Source organism: Callorhinchus milii, unplaced genomic scaffold, assembly GCF_018977255.1.
Source record: "Callorhinchus milii isolate IMCB2004 unplaced genomic scaffold, IMCB_Cmil_1.0 Scaffold1, whole genome shotgun sequence".
Taxonomy (NCBI): domain Eukaryota; kingdom Metazoa; phylum Chordata; class Chondrichthyes; order Chimaeriformes; family Callorhinchidae; genus Callorhinchus; species Callorhinchus milii.
In genome coordinates this window covers 108,764,100-108,781,973 of record NW_024704742.1, presented here as the reverse complement: position 1 = coordinate 108,781,973, position 17,874 = coordinate 108,764,100, and the positions used below count along the sequence as shown (strand labels likewise).

Below are 17,874 nucleotides of genomic sequence, written 5' to 3'. Positions count from 1 at the left end.
CTTCGGATGAAATGTTACACCGAGGACCCATCTGCCTATTCAGGTGGATGTTAAAGGCACCACGTGAAAAGTGAAGAGTTTCTCCCAGTGCCCTGACCAACAATCCCCCAAATAAAAAATAGTAATTCTTTTAATCGCTGTTTGTGGGGCATGTTGGGTGCAATTGGACTGCCACGTTCACCTACAAATGCACAAACACTCTGCTTCAAAGTAAATCCTGCCAAGTGCTTTGATATGAAAGGCACTTTACCAAAATGCAAGAAATATTACTATTATTAATAATAAACAGGTGCCTTGATAAATGTGTGTAAGCTCATGGCTTTGTTGCAGGAGCAAACATAAATATAATGGGTCGAATTGGCCTCTATAATAGATTTCTATGGTTCCTTGATTTGTGATTTTCTCCCTCACACACAGGCTTGCATTTTTTTTATTTTTGGGGAGATAGTGAGCCCAGCAATCTCAGCTTCCCAAAACTGGTCTATTCTGTCTGCAAGAAATAAACCGGTGTCACACACCAAAAACTCATAGGACAGTCTTGCTTCTTGGTAATGTCCCCATATCGTGGTCACCACCTCTTCCTGTGAAAGGGAGAGGAGTGATAGGAAATTAGAAAGGGGAGGATAGAGGTTATGAGAGGAGAGGAACATTCTTAAGCCAGAGAAGAGAATTTGCAGGAGTTTCAGGACAACAGATTTGTACTGCCACAGAGTCAATTGTTGGAGAGGTACAGATGATGGGAGTGGAACAGGGAGACAAGATATACCAGAGAAAATATATGGAGGTCAGGAAACGGAAAAGTATACATGTATACTAGAAGACGTGAAAAGCGCTATAACAAAGGCAAGGATTATTATTATTAATATTATTATTATATACCTTTAGCTGTCTGTTGGTGGTGTAATACTGGCTCAATGAGAGCTGATCATCCAATATTATCTCTCTACATAGGGAGACCATGTTCTCTACATGATATCAGCTATTCAGCAGAGTGCTCATTTTGATTGCTTTTGTTTTTATAACTGTTTCTTTTTGGAAGATAGTTATTTATGTAAAGATTGGTGCATTTGAAAAATAGAGATTCCAACAATTTATCTCTGGAATTTCCATGTGTAGGCGGGATGCATGGAATTCTCTGTTTGGTTTGGATACTCTTAAGCATGCTGTTGGCTTTCTGCATGTGTCAGATACCCTGCTGACCAAAATAAATAGAGAAACAGAGTGTTTAGAGGCTGTGGTTGATAGATGTCTGCAGAAATTACTGTTATTTTTACCTTCTCTCAATTTCTAGTTACCAGTGTGAGGTCTGTGATTGTGTTCAGTTCCAACGTTATACATTTTACGTTTTTAAAAGATGATTAATAAAATGTATTTATATGTAAAGCTTAACATGAAACCTTCACTTTAGTATGGCATTTATTACTATATAAGTTTTGACATGTTATTGAATTATAAAGAATGTAGTAATCTATGATTTAGATGTAAAAGTCATGTTTTTTTTTAATACCCATTATATTTTATATAGAATATAATTTAAGATAATTGTCAAAAGCACCAGAGGGGAGATGACGGAAAATGTTTTCACATAGCAAGTTGTTCGGAACTGGAATGCATTGCCTGAAAGAGTGGTGGAAGCAGAGTTGATAACAACTTTCAAGAGAGAAGTGGATAGATATTTGGGAGGACGAACTTACAAGGCTATGGGGAGAGAACGGAGGAGCGGGATTAATTTGGATGGCTCTTTCAAGTGCCGGCACAGGCACGATGGGCCGGATGGCCTCCTTCTGTGATGTATAATTCTATGATTCTTTGATTCTAATACCAGCCCATTAAATGTTAGAAGATAACAGTGATTTCAGCATTTCTATAATAAGATTTTATCTTACTGAACACATTGGCTTTAATATGTTAACAACTACATTTCCCAACTACATTAATGCTGTTAAAAAGTGAGTATTCTATTAGGTCTGGTACTCTAAGGTTGGCTAAAAAGGACACATGTCAAATTAGATTCAAATGAATCTGTATGCTGTAAATAATTGCAAACAAAATTTGGCCATGATTATAATTAAGGGCTCAATTTGACACGTTTTATAAATCCAGCTCAATTGTAAATCGTGTTGAGTGTGAAATCATATCCATATAGTCTTTGTTCCGTCACAACTTGTAAATTGCACAATAATGAAATGTGGCTTTCAGAACAGTGCTGAAAGCTATTGACCAGTGCTAAAAGCTATTCTGATCGCTGAGCTGTGGAGAAATGGCCAACATCTGTACAAATAAATCAGAAGACTATTCTCTCCAGTTTCATGGATTTAAAATAAGTAGCTTTTTTGTGTTAAAAATAAATTGTCAGTGAACTAGAGACCTCTTAGCTCTACATGTTTTTTCTCCAAATGACTACCATGTCACCCCAAATCCAAACCACACTATTTATTTTTTGAAAGATTTCACAATACATGCCTTGTTCGACCTACTTTTTAAATACATTACCTTCAAATCAGTTTTACAATTTTGTATGATTAATACCACAGAGGAGAGTAAACATCACATGTGTTTTTGTTGGACAAGCCTTGGAATTGGCTTATGATACCGAGAGTGCTGTGCACATCTCACAGGGATAAGAATATAACACCAAATTCAAGTATTAAGTGTGACCTTTGATACATCCCAGAGTTAATATATTTTTTTTATTTCAAAGGATCTATTCTACTCTGGTTACCAACTTACTTTTGTTCCAGACAGAGAGCGATAATCCCTGCAGCCAGTGGAGCTGAGGCTGAGGTGCCGGTGTGGGTTTCAGTGCAGTCATTGTGAAGATCAGCGCTTGTCTAGAAAATGAAAATAAATGAAAAAATCTTGTTATGCACCAGAGGTCTGCTGTGTAAAGACAGACCATTAATCTGGACTACATTCCTGGTCAATTCACATTTCCACAAAATCGAGAGAGAAAATATTTTTATGTAGCCTTGGTTTCTGGTGAAATAAGCCTAAATTATCTTGTGTGTTTATTTACAAAGGGACGTGAATGTGAAGGGGCAAGATAAAGCACTACTGTTCATATGCAATGTCCTGCTTTCAACTCTCACCATCTCTTCTTCTCTCCCATATCCACCAATACTCTTTGCATTCAAAAATGTCAAGTGACAGTTTGGCTCAGTAGGTGGCATTCTCCCCTCTGAGTCAGAATGTTGTGGGTTCAAGCCCCACATCGAAACTTTGAACTCACAATCTAGGCTGACACTCAAATGCAGTACTAAGGGTGTGTTGCATTGTCGGAGGTGCCGTTTTCAGTTGAGATATTGAACTGAGTTCCTCTCTGTTTATGTGTATTTTAACGATCCAGTGGTACTATTCAAAAAGAGCATGGAGTTTCTACTGCTATCATTATCAATAATTTCCCCAAATAAAAATTGGTCATTCACTTCTTGTAGAATATTGCTGTGCACACATCGGCTGCTACGATTGCTTACAAAATGCAGTTACTACACTTCATAGTAAAATCTTGTGAAGCGCTATGATGTGATATGGCACCACACCAATGCAAGGATTATTATCATAAATGTATCCAATTCCTTATTGAAATGGACTACAATATCCAAAATTTTAATATATATGGTGTGTATATTACTAGTTATTAAGTATCATAATTATTTTAAAAACATAGACATCATCAGCACAGAAGGTGGACTGAATATTCAATGCACCATGCCTATGTCAATTTATTTTGTGCACTTATGAAATAAATGCTTTCAAACAGGCATAGAAATTGAAAACCAATAGGTTATTAATCAATATAATACTTTAAATGTTTAATAAGCTATCATGTTTATTTATTTTGCCGCGTTTTAAATCCCATGTCCTCTTGCCAGCAATGTGGGATATTTATGTTACTATTCGAACAATACAGATTAGTTCCCATTGCCTCTAATAGCAACACATTACTTTTTTAACTTATTTATTTTTCCATCACTTTCTCCCAGATTCCTACTATTGTCCTGCCTCATCCAGAGACACCACCATAGATGTCACCACTGCTGGTCCTTGGCCACCTCTATAGCACTCTGTTTGCTTCTCTGATAGGGGAAAGGCCATCTACCACGAGAAAGCATGGTTATTGTTGAGGAGCTGTTAAATTAACATTTAATCCTGTTTACCTTTTGTGCCTGGTTACAACTACTGAAATTGAAGTCAGTTATTTTCATGTTATTAAATAAATGGATACACCAACCAGATCTTTAACATTAAAGTGGTCACTGGATTACTGAACAACCTTCAAGTGACTATTTCTGAGCCGAAGCTAAATTGATTTGCATCTGCAACTCACAACCTGCAACAATATGCTCTGAGGTGAACATAGCATGGATCCAAGCAGAGAGCTCATCTTCCTGGGTGGAATCCTGTAGCTTAGTGGTTAGAGCACTTGCTTTGCAAGCGAGAGACCTGAGTTCAATTCCAGGCAGAGGGCGAAATCTTGGGCAAGTTTCCTTACTCCACACAGAGCCTAATAATAATCCCTCCAAAACCAAAAGCAATAATAAATTGGTCATTTTCAATCTACGACTGTTTGTGGGATATTGCTGTGCGCAATTGGCTGCCGCGCTCGCCCACAAATATACAGTCAATTCACTTTACAGTGTGTTCTGTGAAGCGCTTTGGGACGTCCTCCCGACGTGAAAAGTGCAATATTAATTGCAAGGATTATTATTATTATTATTAAACAGTGTACATTGATGTCACACTAATAGAAGCAAACGTCCCTCCAACCATGGGTATCCTGGTGGTACAGCACTCATATCAACAGCACATTGTAGTGTAAAGTCAGAATGTGTTGAGGGTCCACCTCTGAGCTTTGTCACTTGACACCAATCATGAGTTAAATAACACCAGCACACTGCCATCCCCCAGGTGCTTGAAGAGCTAGATTTTAAGATCTGAGTGGGAGGGGGAGGTGGCTATAGACTCATTCGAAGAGGTAGGATTTGAGATGGGACTTAAATACAAAAAGAGAGGAGGCAGGGTGGGGTGGTAGAGGGAGGGTGCTCCAGAGATTAGGGGTGAGATTGCCAATTTGTTGAACATTTTGAGCCGTGGGTCAGTGGCCATGAGGAATTGGGTTTGGAGTGCCCAAGACAGGATCCTGCATTAAGCTCTGAACCCAGCAGCCTAGGCTGGTGTTAAACCAGTGACAAATCGTATACTACTGTACTTCGCCAGCCAGACCAGGCACCAATTTCCACCTTCAAAGTAATGAAAACAAAACTAATGAGCAGCGAACAAACACTCACAATCCTCTGGTCAGTGTAGTCCCCACTGCTGTAAGCTGTTGCCAGGGTTGAGGAACACTTTTCTGCGTACCATGGAGATAGTCCCTGCTGTGAGGCACTGCTTATAGAGACTGTGTAGATACTGTCTGTGTAGCCATCGCAGTCACAATTATCACCATGACGGCCACCATTCCCAGATGCCCACACAAAAATAGATCCTTTTCCTCCTCTCCCCTAAAGCACAATGAAAAAAGAACAAATCAATATGGTTGGGGACAGATCCATCATCAAAGACGTCACATGCATTTCCATAGTTGTAAAGTGCCTTACCTGGTGCAAAACATTCTATAAGTCAATAATCCTTTCCAGCTCGCCTTACTGCATTGAGTATTGGTTACTATGGTACAGCTCCTGCAGACTTAGTGTACAGGTTACTTTATTGGTGCTTTGTGTGCCCCAAACATGTTTACCTGTCTGTCAGCAGTTTTGATGCTTTTTCCACCCATCAGAGACTGATTGGTTTGCATCAAATGGTGTGACCATGCCAACCTCCAGCCCTCGAACCTTCATGGTTCTGTCCTTCAATGGTTGAGATCCTGCCGCTCACACCATCTTCACTTCATCTCCACAATTATTATTATTATTATTACAAACAGTTTCTCCTCTATACCCCGCACTCTCTTGTGCGGTGTTCCTCAGGGCTCTGTCCTTGGTCCCCTCTTCTTCAATATCTACATGCTCCCTCTTGGCGACATCATCCGCAAACATGGGGTCAACTTCCACATATATGCGGATGACACCCAACTCTATCTTTCTGCCTTCACCCTTGACTCCAAGACCACTGCTGTCCTGACAGAATCTCTGTCCTGGATGAGAGCTAATTTTCTTCAGTCGAATGTCAACAAGACCAAGGCTCTCCTGATTGGCTCCCATCAGCACCTCCACACCTCAAGCACTACAGCATCACCATCCAAGGATGCACACTCCACCTTACTAAGCCAGTCCAGAACCTTGGTGTCTTGAACACTGTCAAGATACCACTGTCTCACATCGCAGGCTGCCGAGACCCTCATACATGTATTCATAACATCCAGGTTGACTATGCAAACTCACTGCTTGTCGGCCTCTCCAACTCCTCCCTCCGAAGACTGCAGATCATGCAGAACTCTGCAGTCTGTGTGCTTTCCCGCACCAGGCTCCGTGACCCTTTCTTCCACTCAGCGGGCTCTGACCTTATTCGCGTTCCCTGCCTCACCCGCCCCACCATTGGCAGGTGGGCCTTCAGCCACTCTACCCCCACCCTCTGGAACTCCATCCCACAGTCCCTCCGCCTCGCCCTCTCCTTTGCCACCTTCAAGACCCATCTCAAGACCCTCCTCTTTGACAGTGCCTTTGATCACCCTCCATCCCCACAAACTTGTCCAGCCCTTTGGGATGTCCACCCGATGTGAAAGGCATTAAACAAATGTAATTTTGCTGCTATTTTGTTGTTGAAGGTTTTCATTAATGTGGATGATGGGATGATACTAGAATGGAGTCCTGTAGCTCAGTGGTTAGAGCACTTGTTTTGCAAGCGAAAGACCTGAGTTCAATTCCAGGCAGGGCGAAACCTTGGGCAAGTTTCCTTACTCCACACGCCTAATAATAATCCCTCCAAAACAAAACAATAATAAATTGGTCATTTTCAATCTACGACTGTTTGTGGGACATTGCTGTGCGCAATTGGCTGCCGCGTTCGCCCACAAATATACAGTCAATTCACTTTACAGTGTGTTCTGTGAAGCGCTTTGGGACGTCCTCCCGACATGAAAAGCGCTATATCAAATGCAAGGATTATTATTATTATTATTATTATAATGCTTAGTTTTAATAAATAATATTTGTTAACCAACAGAGGCTCATTTTTGCATTTTTTCTGGTGATTTAATGTGAGTCGCCTTTACATTTTACATTTGACTTTACATTGGATGGACTACAGCACAGAATTATAATAATATCAATAGTATATTACTAACAAGAATATATTTCTCTGATCTCACTCAGAATTACCCTTTTGTAGATACGATGAATACAAGACTGTTATTCCAGCTCACATTCAGACTCGATACTTTAGTGCTCTGCAGTAATATTAACATTTGTAAAATCAGTTTTAAATCAGGTTGTTCATCATTGCTTTACGTATAGAAGATGCAAGAAACAACCCACTCACCTTCTGAATGCCGTATTCAAATGCCCTTTGTGCAAGCCTGCCAGGGCCTTCCACTGTTTTCCCATCGTCATTCGGACCCCAGCTTGCACTATAAATATCAACATGCTGTGGGTTGAACCCAATTGAACTGGCTTCGATTGCGTCTGTTACCATGCCATCCAGCATTCTGATCCCTAATTGAAAGTATGGATACTGAATTAGTAAGCTGATGGCATCAGTCACTCCTCTGACATCAAGCTACAATACTGAAACACAGTAATATGAGAAATATATCATCATAAAAAATAATCCTTGCTTTTGATATAGTGCTTATAACATTGAAATGTCTCAAAGCGCTTTGCATGGAATTATTCTAAAGTGTGTGCCTTTGTAGTCAAATGTTGCAGCTATTGTGCACACAGCAATGTCCCACAAACACCATAAAATGAATGATCAATTTTATCTGGAGAATTCTTGGCCAGGATACTGGGAGACACTCCTTTTGTTTCTAAAAAGTGCCATGCAATCTTTAATGTCCACCTGAATAGGAAGGTAGTTCCTTGATTTAACATCTCAGATAAAAAATTATACCATCAATAAGGCAGCACTCTCATTGCACTGGAATGTCAGACTGGGCCCAAATCTCAGAATTCCAATGTAGGTCTTAAATCCATTATCTTCCAACCCAGATGTGATAGTGACAATTACATATTAAAAATAAGTAAATGTTGTCTCACACTAAAAAAAAGTACCCCTGAGATCAAGTGCATGTCCTGCATGATGCTGTACCAAATCTTGAGAGCTCCAACCGGAAGTGGCACTGCAGCTGAGTTAAAGTTGCGATGATGTACGAACTTAGGAACTTAGGAACATTCAGCTGGTTCTGCCATTCTATTAGATCATGCCTGATGTGTACCTCAATTTCAATTATCTGCCTTTGCCCCATATTTCTTGATATCCACCTCAGTCTTGAAAATTTGAATGGATTCAGCATCCACAATCTTTGGTGGAGAGAGTTCCAGATTTTCACAACCCTTTGTGTCAAAAAATGCTTCCTGATATCACTCCTAAATGACCTAGCTCTAATTTTAAGATTATTTCCCCTGGTTCTGAATTCCCCCACCAGAGCTTCTCTGTATCTACCCTATCAAATCCCGTTTTCATTTTAAACAGCTCGATCAGATCCACCCTCAACCTTCTAAATTCAAGGGAATACAGACCAGGTTTATGCAATTTGTACTCATAATTTAACCGTTTAAGCCCTGGTATCATTTTGGTGAATGTAGTGGGATTACTCATCAAGAGACACGGTTTATATACTGAAGCACTATATCTGCTGCAAACCACCGTTTACACCTTGCTTTTCCTATTCTGCTATAGACCCCCAAGCTGGGGTGAAAGCCTTGATCTGGAACTGTGGAATGAGGTAAGGAAGACGTGTAGTAAGGGACCAACCATAGTAGTTGGAGATTTTAACTTACCCGAAATTGATTGGGATAATAATGTGTCTACTGGTAAGATAGGGAAGGGGTTTCTAGAGTTAAAGGAAGACTGTTTTATGACTCAGTTTGTAAAAGCCAAAAGGGGATGTAACATCTATACACAGATTACTGTGTACTGTTTTGGTCACTGCAGTACAAAAAGGATAGTGGAGAAATTGAGAAGATACAGAGGAGGGCAACCAGAAATAATTGAGGGAATGGAGGGAATGGACTATGAGGAGCGACTAAGTAATTTGGGCATGTTCACACTGGAAAAGGGAAGATTGAGAGGTGACGTGATTGCTGTCTTTAAGATTTTAAAGGGGCAAGACAATATAGATCATGACAGGCAGCAATATCAAGCAATCAACTTGTCCAGAATAGTAAAACCAGAACATCCTGCCATTGAAGGGGGGGAAACTCAGAACAAATCTACGCAAACACTATTTCAGTGACTGAACAGTGAACCTGTAGGTTGAAGCAGGAAGTTTGATTCTTTCAAACACAGATTAGATAGTCAAATGCAAAATACTGCAGATGCTGGAAATCTAGAATGAAACAGAAGTTACTGGGAACAGTCAGCAGGTCAGGCAGCATCTTTGGAGAAAGGAAAGTGAGTCAACGTGTTGGGTCCACGACCCTTCGTCAGAACGTTCTGACGAAGGGTTGGAGACCCAAAACGTTGACTCACTTTCCTTTCTCCATAGATGCTGCCTGACCTGCTGACTGTTCCCAGCAACTTCTGTTTTGTTACGGATTAGATAGTTTTCTTTTAGGAAATAACATTATGGGATATAGCACATAAGTTGTTTGGGACATATGTGCATGCAACTGCAAGGAAGCTGGAAGGGGAACTAAATGGACCTTGGTCTTTTTTCGTCCAGCACTTCATATGTTCTTATGTTATGTTCAACTACTCAACACCAATAGCAAAATGCCAATCTGATCAGCCTGAGGCTACTGAATCCTACAAAAAGACCAAATCTCAGAAAAATGCTGAAATCACCCTCATTTAGTTCTTACTATGAAAATGAATGACTAAGTGCACAGAGTAATGCACAAGACATGGTCTAACTTGGTTTCCCTTCCTGGTTACAGATATAATTGTAATGAATTACCACTGTAATCACTGTTGTAAGCAATAATAACACAAAGAAGCAGCAACATTTAATTGGTTGGGCTAATAATGCTGCATATACGGTATTGAAAGGCATTTGAACAGGAACTATATTTCATGTGGCTAAAAAGAAATCAATAAAATGTCACGTGTTCGTACAGCAGCACAGGCAGTACATAGGGTGCAATGACTCCTCTAAACACTGCTCCACCAGCTGCAAAAACAGAAACCGGATTAAAAATAATAAACCTTCCATTTCATATAGTGCCTTTAACATTAGATGGGTGTCTCAAAGCGCTTTCACAGGATTTATTGTACAGTGTAATGCCAGTGTATTTTATGGATTTAATTTCCTTTCACTGAAACCTAAAGCAATAAGCTATTTTTCTCTTTCAAAATCACATTGCCTGCTGTGAAGTTGCAGTTTTTCTTTTATATTTAATAATAATAATTTGGTCACTTCAATCCACGCTGTTTGTGGGACACTGCTGTGCACAATTGGCTGTCGCGTTTCGCCCACAAAATATACAGTCAATTCACTTTACAGTATATTCTGTGAAGCGTTTGAGACGTCTCGAAGATGTGATAAGGCACTATATTAAATGCAAGGATTATTATTATTATAATATTATGTTATAATAGTGAAGATGTCAATAACATCAATAGATTGTAGATTGACCCCCTTTAGATGTTGTGTCGGTTCTGCCAGTCTGGCCTATCCTTTGCACCTAGTAGAAATCAGCACACACCACTGGGACTCGGTAGGTGTGACCTTGGGTGCAGCTGAAAGTGATAGCCATTCTGAAAGTGAACAAGCTACAAAGGGCATTCAACAACACTGAAACTGAACAAATGTACAAAATGGTGACAAATGGATTCACTGAACAGTTGTTGTCACACTATATTAAATGATCCAGGCAGGATCAACTTTATCCTTTTCAACCAGAATTAATCCACTCATATATTTGCAACTTTCTGATGCTCCCTTGGACTTATCCTGCTTTGTTTCCTCAATCATTCTAGAATTATCTGATCACCTGGGCAAGTAGAGTCAATGAGATCTTCAGAAAAGATACCGTGCTGATGTTTAATTCCATATTTCATAGATTTAAAAAAAACTAAAAAGTGGCAATTTTCTTGATATTACAAGCTGTTTGTATATGAAATATGTATACAGTAATCCGGTAATAGTTTTGACTCAGTCAATGACCTCATCTCTTCTGGGCAGCTTCCTCCCACAGACTCCAACCTCATAGCCCCCCAGCCACACAGAGCTCGCCTCTACCTCCTCCCCAAGATCCACAAACAGGACTGTCCCGGGATACCTATTGTTTCAACCTGTTGCTGACCAACCAAACTGATATCTGGACTCCATTTTTGCTCCTCTTGTCTAGGCCCTACCAACCTATTACCATGACTCTTCTGACACCCTCCGCCACTTCAGTAATTTCAAGTTCCCTGGCCCTGACCGTCTTCTATTAACAATGGCGTTCAGCTCCTCTGCACCTCCATCCTCCATAAGGACGGCCTGCAGGCCCTTTTGCTTCCACCTCGAACAGCGGCCTAACCAGTCTCCATCCACCACCACCCTCCACCGCCTGGCTGAACTTGTTCTGATATTGAACAACTTCACCTTCAACCCTAACCACTTCCTCCAAGTAAAAGGTGTCACTATGGGAACCCGCATGTCTCCCAGCTATGCCTGCCTGTTTGTTGGCCACCTGGAACACTCTTTTTCCGGGCCTCCTCAGGTTGGCTCCCTGACCTGTTCCTCAGATACTTTGACGTTGGGGCTACTTCCTGCTCTCGCAGTGAGCTGGAAAAATTCACCAATTTTGTTTCCACCTTCCACCCCTCCATAACATTCACATGGTCCATTTCCGACTCTTCCCTTCCCTTCCTCGACTTCACCATTTCCATCTCAGGGCATAGATTATCAACAGATGTCTCTTACAAGCTCACCAACTTCCACAGTTACCTGGACTACACCTGCTCCCACCTCACCTCCTGTAAAGACTCCATTCCCTTTTCCCAGTTCCTCCACCTCCGCTGCATCTGCTCTGACAATGCCACCTTCCACACCAGAGCACTGAAATGTCTTCCTTTTTCCTCAACCGAGGATTCCAATCCACTGTGGTAGGCAGGGCCCTTGACCATGTCCACCCTATTTCCTGCACCTCTGCCCTCACCCATTCCCCTTCTTCCCATTAGAGTACCCCTAGTCCTCACCTTCCACCCCACCAGCCTCAACATCCAACAAATAATTCTCCAGCATTTTCTGCACTTCCAGCATAATCCAACCACTAAACATACCTTTCCCTCCCCTCCCTTCTCAGTATTCTGAAGGAACCGTTCCCTCCATGACTCCTTGGTTCATTCCTCCATCATCACCAACACTTGCTCTCCTCTCCCTGGCACCTTCCCATGCCAGCGCAGGAGATGCAATACCTGCCCTTTCACCTCCTCCCATACCACTGTCCAAGGCCCCAAACACAGATTTCAAGTGAGACAGTGATTTAGTGATTTGGTGTATTACCACCAATGTAGTTGACTGCATTCGCTGCTCACAATGTGGTCTCCTCTACACTGGGGAGACGAAACACAGATTGGGTGACCGATTTGCCGCACAACTCCGTTCTGTCCACAAGCACAACCCTGAGCTTCCGGTTTCTTGCAACTTCAACTCTCCCTCCCACTCGCACTCTGACCTCTCCATCCATGGTCTGTTACACTGTTCCAATGAGCCACAGGACAAGCTCGAGGAACAGCACTTCATTTATCTGCTAGGGACCTTACAGCCCTCTGGCTTCAATATTGATTTCAACAATTTCAGACCATAACAGCTCACCTTCCCCCTCCTCCTCTTCTGTGACCATTACCACATCATCCAGGTCCCAGACACACCTTTTCTCTCTCTGGTCTGCCTGTTTTGTTTCCCACCCCCTTTGTTCTGCAGTATTAATGCCTGTAATTCCCTGTTTTGTTGCAATCCCCACTTTGTTTTGTATCATTAACACCTCTTTAACCCACCATCCCCTGTCCTCTACCCTATTTTCTCCTTTGACTTCTTTGCCCTGCCTCCCGCCTCACTGTTAGCCCTTAAAAACCTCTCCCTCCCAACATGTCCCAGTTCTGACTCACTTTCCTTTCTCCATAGAAAGGACCTTCTGAGTGTTCCCAGCGACTTCTGTTTTTGTTTCAGATTTCCAGCATCTGCAGTATTTTGCGTTTTGTTAATAGTTTTGAGTATTTCTTCCCCTCCCATTTTTCTCCACTTTTCCTCTTTATCGAAGGAACCATCTCATTTCCATTTCCCTTTCCAAAGCTCTGACTCTGGTATCTCATCCAAGTAACTGGTCCTAAAGTGTGAGCCTGGAAAATGATAGTTGGCAGCTAAGTTTGACAATGGAGTTCATCACAGCCGAGCACCTACTGCCCTTATTGTTGTTTAGCCAGAGGTAAACATTCATCAGTGATAATCAGCAACCCTTTCGAGCAGCTCAGTCAGCGAAATCTCTCTCTGCCGGTGGCAAATTGCCCAAAGTGTCAGGCAGATCTGTGGTTCAGAGCAGGCCTTAGAGTGATAACATTTGTATGACACCACAAAAGAGGGGTATTGTTATGAGGACAGCCTCAAAAGATTAGGTTACTTCCATTTGAATGATGGCTAAAGGGTGATCTAATAGAGGTATTCAAAATTCTGAGACAATTAGAGATAATGAAATATTATTCCCATTGCTTAGCAAGAAGGAGAGGTTACCCAAGGGTTATCACTGGAATCATTAAGGAGGAGGTTAGAGGAAATGTTTTAACACTGGAACAAGGAACACTTTGCTACAAGGAGGCTTTGAGGCTGAAACCAAACAGCACTTAAAAGAAAACTCTGACTGTCCAGCACCTTGGGACATCCTCCCAACATCAAAGGCGCTACACAAATATAATTCTGTTATTGTTGTTGCTGTTGAAATTGAATATTTGATGGGGAAATATATAAAAGGTTGCAGGGAACAAGAAAGGCATTGGGGTTGGAGTAGGCAGCTCTAGTGGAGGAGCCAGCACCATTTAGGCTCAATGGGTTGAGACACCACCTCCTCTCCTGTAAGTTTTATGATTCCATAATTTTGTTGGGTGACTGTGCCCATGCCAGGTAGCTCATCTACTTCAACAACAAAAACAGAGAGGGCTGGGAAAACTCTCTATAGATGCTGCAGGTCAGGCAGCATCTATAGAGAAAGGAAAGTGAGTCAACGTTTCGGGTCCACGACCCTTCGTCAGAACTGCATGGGAGAAAGAGTGACTGGAGAGGAGAGGAATGAACAAATTGTAAACGGACAGCTTTTCACAACTGCCCACGACTTTCAATTTTGCACATCAAGAGGAAGAGTAAACGGACAGCTTTTCATCTATAGAGAAAGGTACGTTGACTCACTTTCCTTTCTCTATAGATGCTGTCTGACCTGCTGAGTTTTTCCAGCCCTCTCTGTTTTTGTTTCAGATTCCAGCATCTGCAGTATTTGGTGTTTAGCTCATCTACTTTATACTGTGGAAAAGGGGCCTATTATATTGGCTGGTCCCTAACGTGGCGTCAGCCTTCAGACTCACAAAGCAGTTTGCAGAGATAGCCAATATACGAGTGGATGAGTCAAACTAGGAATTCAAAAAACTGTCTTTAAATTGAATTCGATAACTAGGCCCCAAAGGCCCCGTAACATTCTCCTATTAGAACATTCTGCCCTCTAAATATAATGAGAGGACTCACAAGGTAACAACAGGAGGCATGGCATATTTTTCCTTTCAGAAAGGTGTACAGTCTCTATTGATGGAAATATAATATACTGATGAATCCTTGCAGAAAAGTGTCCAAAACAAATAAGGCAATCCATTTAACGGTATTGCAAATTGGTTAAATAAATCTCTTTGTATCATCAATGCTCCCAAAAAAATCCTTGGCTAATTGATTTATTGGACAGCGTTTTAAAAACGAACATTGAAAACGTAAAGACCAAAGTTTACTCTTCTTCTTGATCTGCAAAATCGAAAATCGTGGGAAATTGTGAAAAGCTGTCCATTTACCCTTTGTTCATTCCTCTCCTCTCCAGTCACTCTTTTTCCCATGCATTGTATTTTGAAATCAGTTAACATATTTAAAATCATAGAAATGACAGCAGAGGCTATTTAGCTCATCAAGTCTCTTTGAATGCTATGCATTCTCTAATTTTATCTGAATTTGGGTGTTTGGGGGGAGCAACATGTAACAAAAGTAAATGTGAATCTCCGGCTTCTTAAAATTGTAATATATTCCCCAATACTGTAGTAAATTGTAAAAGCCCTTGCTCAGCTAATGGTACAATACCTCCAACTTTTGAATTGTAGGCCACTCCAACACCACATTTATTGTTATTTGCTTGCATTGCAATTTCTCCTGCACACCTAGTACCATGCCTGTGAAAAAACAGATTAGGAGTTGTCACCGTTCTGTGATAATAACTACTTCTGGAAAGGCTCAAGGGATGTGTTATATTTAAATTACATTATAAAAAGCCTTCCCCTACAATACTGTGCTGGTGGATATTTACATAAAATTTAGCATTGAGATTAATAATGACTTTTTTGGATACACATGGTATACTAATGATATAGACATAGACAGACTGACAAAATGGGCAGACACGTGGCAGATGAAGTTTAATGTGGAGAAATGCGAAGTGATACATTTTGGGAGGAAGAATGAGGAGAGGCAATATAAGCTGATGGTACAATCTTAAAAGGGGAGAAAGAACAGAGAGACCTGGGGGTTCAGATAAGAAAATCTGTGAAGGTGGCAGGACAGGAAGATAAAGCTGTTAAAAAGCATACGGGATACTAGGCTTTTTAACTAGGAGCAAAGAATACAAAAGTCAGCAAGTTATGATGAACCTTTATAAAACACTGGTTAGGCCTCAGCTGGAGTACTGTTCAGTTCTGGGCCCCACACTTTGGGAAGGATGTTAAGGCATTGGAGAGAGTCAAAGGAGATTTACCAGGATGGTACCAGGAATGAGGGACTTCAGTTATGAGGAAGGCTAGAGAAGCTAGGATTATTAATAATAATAATAATAATAACAATCGTTGCATTTGATATAGTGCTTTTCACGTTGGGAGGACGTCCCAAAGCGCTTCACAGATCACACTGTAAAGTGAATTGACTGTATATTTGTGGGTGAACGCGGCAGCCAATTGCGCAAGCAATGTCCCACAAACAGTCGTAGATTGAAAATGACCAATTTATTATTCTTTTTGTATTCTCCTTGGAGCAGAGAAGGTTAAGATGAGACTTAATAGAACTTTTCAAAATTATGAGGGGAATTGATAGGGTGAACAAGGAGAAACTATTTCCACTGACTGGTGGGTCAGTAACCCGAGGGCACCAATTTAAAATAGTTGCTAAAAAAAAACAGAGGGGAGGTGAAGAGAAGTTTTCACACAGCGAGTTGTTTGGATCTGGAATGCATTGCCTGAGAGGGTGGTGGAAGCCGATTCAATCTCTTTTAAGAGAGAAGTAGATAAATATTTGGGGAGTACAAGTTTGCAGGGCTTTGGGGAGAGAGCAAGGGGAGTGGGATTGAATTGGATAGCAATGAGCCCGCATAGTCACGGTGGGCCGAATGGCCTCCTTCTGTGTTGTGTAATTCTAAATGGACAGCTTTCAGAGGGCTGTCACAGGCAAGCTGGGGTGAATATGGCTTCCTTATTTTCTCGAAATCTGTATGATTCTATGGTTCTAACTATTATGAAGTATCGAAAAATACAATACTTCAGAAGAGTTATCCTGAGTTCAATTTCAGAAGGTAACGTAATAGTAACCTCTTCAGGAAAAGGGAATTTGCCAGCCCAACCCTGGGCATGAGGAAACATTTGAATGCTTTTTGCTTTGAGTTATTTGAGCAGACTTACCTGTTTTCATTGGTTGGGTCATATCTTGGAAATGGATCAGGATCATTGTCATTAAAATCAAAACTTGCTTCTGGATCCTATGAAAGTAAAGTGTAGAAGGAAACAATTTGAGTAATGGGGCATGTTGTAATATATTTTCTCATGATTTTTCTCTGATATGTTATTTTTGTTTTGGGTTTTCATAGAATGTCAGAATTATTGGAAATCAGATATTGACACCAATTTTCTCCTCCACTTTCGTGCCTCCTCTCCATTTTTGAAAGATTAGAATACATTTTGCCATTTGCAGTTCCACAGGTCCACTGATCTTTCAACCAAGAGACAAGGCTGACAACTAAAGGACAAACAAAGAAGTAAAACAACTTCAGGATGGAAAATAATTACTGAAAAGACAACAAATGGAGAATCCATTTTCTCTGCACAGTGAAGAAATTAAAGCATTTATTAGGAAGCAGATTGTACCTACTTTAGATCCAATTTGATTATATACAGTACCATGAATGTTGAATTTCCACATGAATGGATTTTGGAACAAATGAAACATGGATTTAAAAACAGACCTCCATGAGGCAGAAAGAGAAAATAATTGTGCACAGAAATATAACACTGGATCCTTGATATAATAATTGGGGCCTAAAATGCAGGATTCCTTAATAAGAAATTCAGTTAGAATTTTCATCGACCTATGGGAACTCTGTCGCAGAAATAGATTTTACGAGAGCAGATTTCCTGTTGATGATCTGTTTCATATCCTGGTTACCAAAAGTCTCCATTAAAGTGCAATATTGAAAGAAATAGTAGGGTAATCCTGCCACATTATAAATCACTGGTGCGACCACTCTTGGAACTGTGTGCAGTTCTGGTCAATGCAATATAAAAAAGATATTG

General features: G+C 40.9%; 1 protein-coding gene across 1 annotated transcript in view; it reads right to left on the bottom strand.

Moving 5' to 3' along the window:
- The window catches only part of pcsk1 (proprotein convertase subtilisin/kexin type 1), a 54,076-nt gene that overhangs the window by 13,676 nt on the left and 22,526 nt on the right, over positions 1-17,874 (bottom strand). The window contains exons 5-9 of the mRNA XM_007893092.2: positions 16,987-17,063; positions 15,407-15,495; positions 7,477-7,649; positions 5,289-5,501; positions 2,731-2,831 (exon numbers count right to left, since the gene is read on the bottom strand). Coding sequence (XP_007891283.2) covers positions 2,731-2,831; positions 5,289-5,501; positions 7,477-7,649; positions 15,407-15,495; positions 16,987-17,063 — 653 coding nt within the window. The remainder of the gene's footprint in view (positions 1-2,730; positions 2,832-5,288; positions 5,502-7,476; positions 7,650-15,406; positions 15,496-16,986; positions 17,064-17,874) is intronic.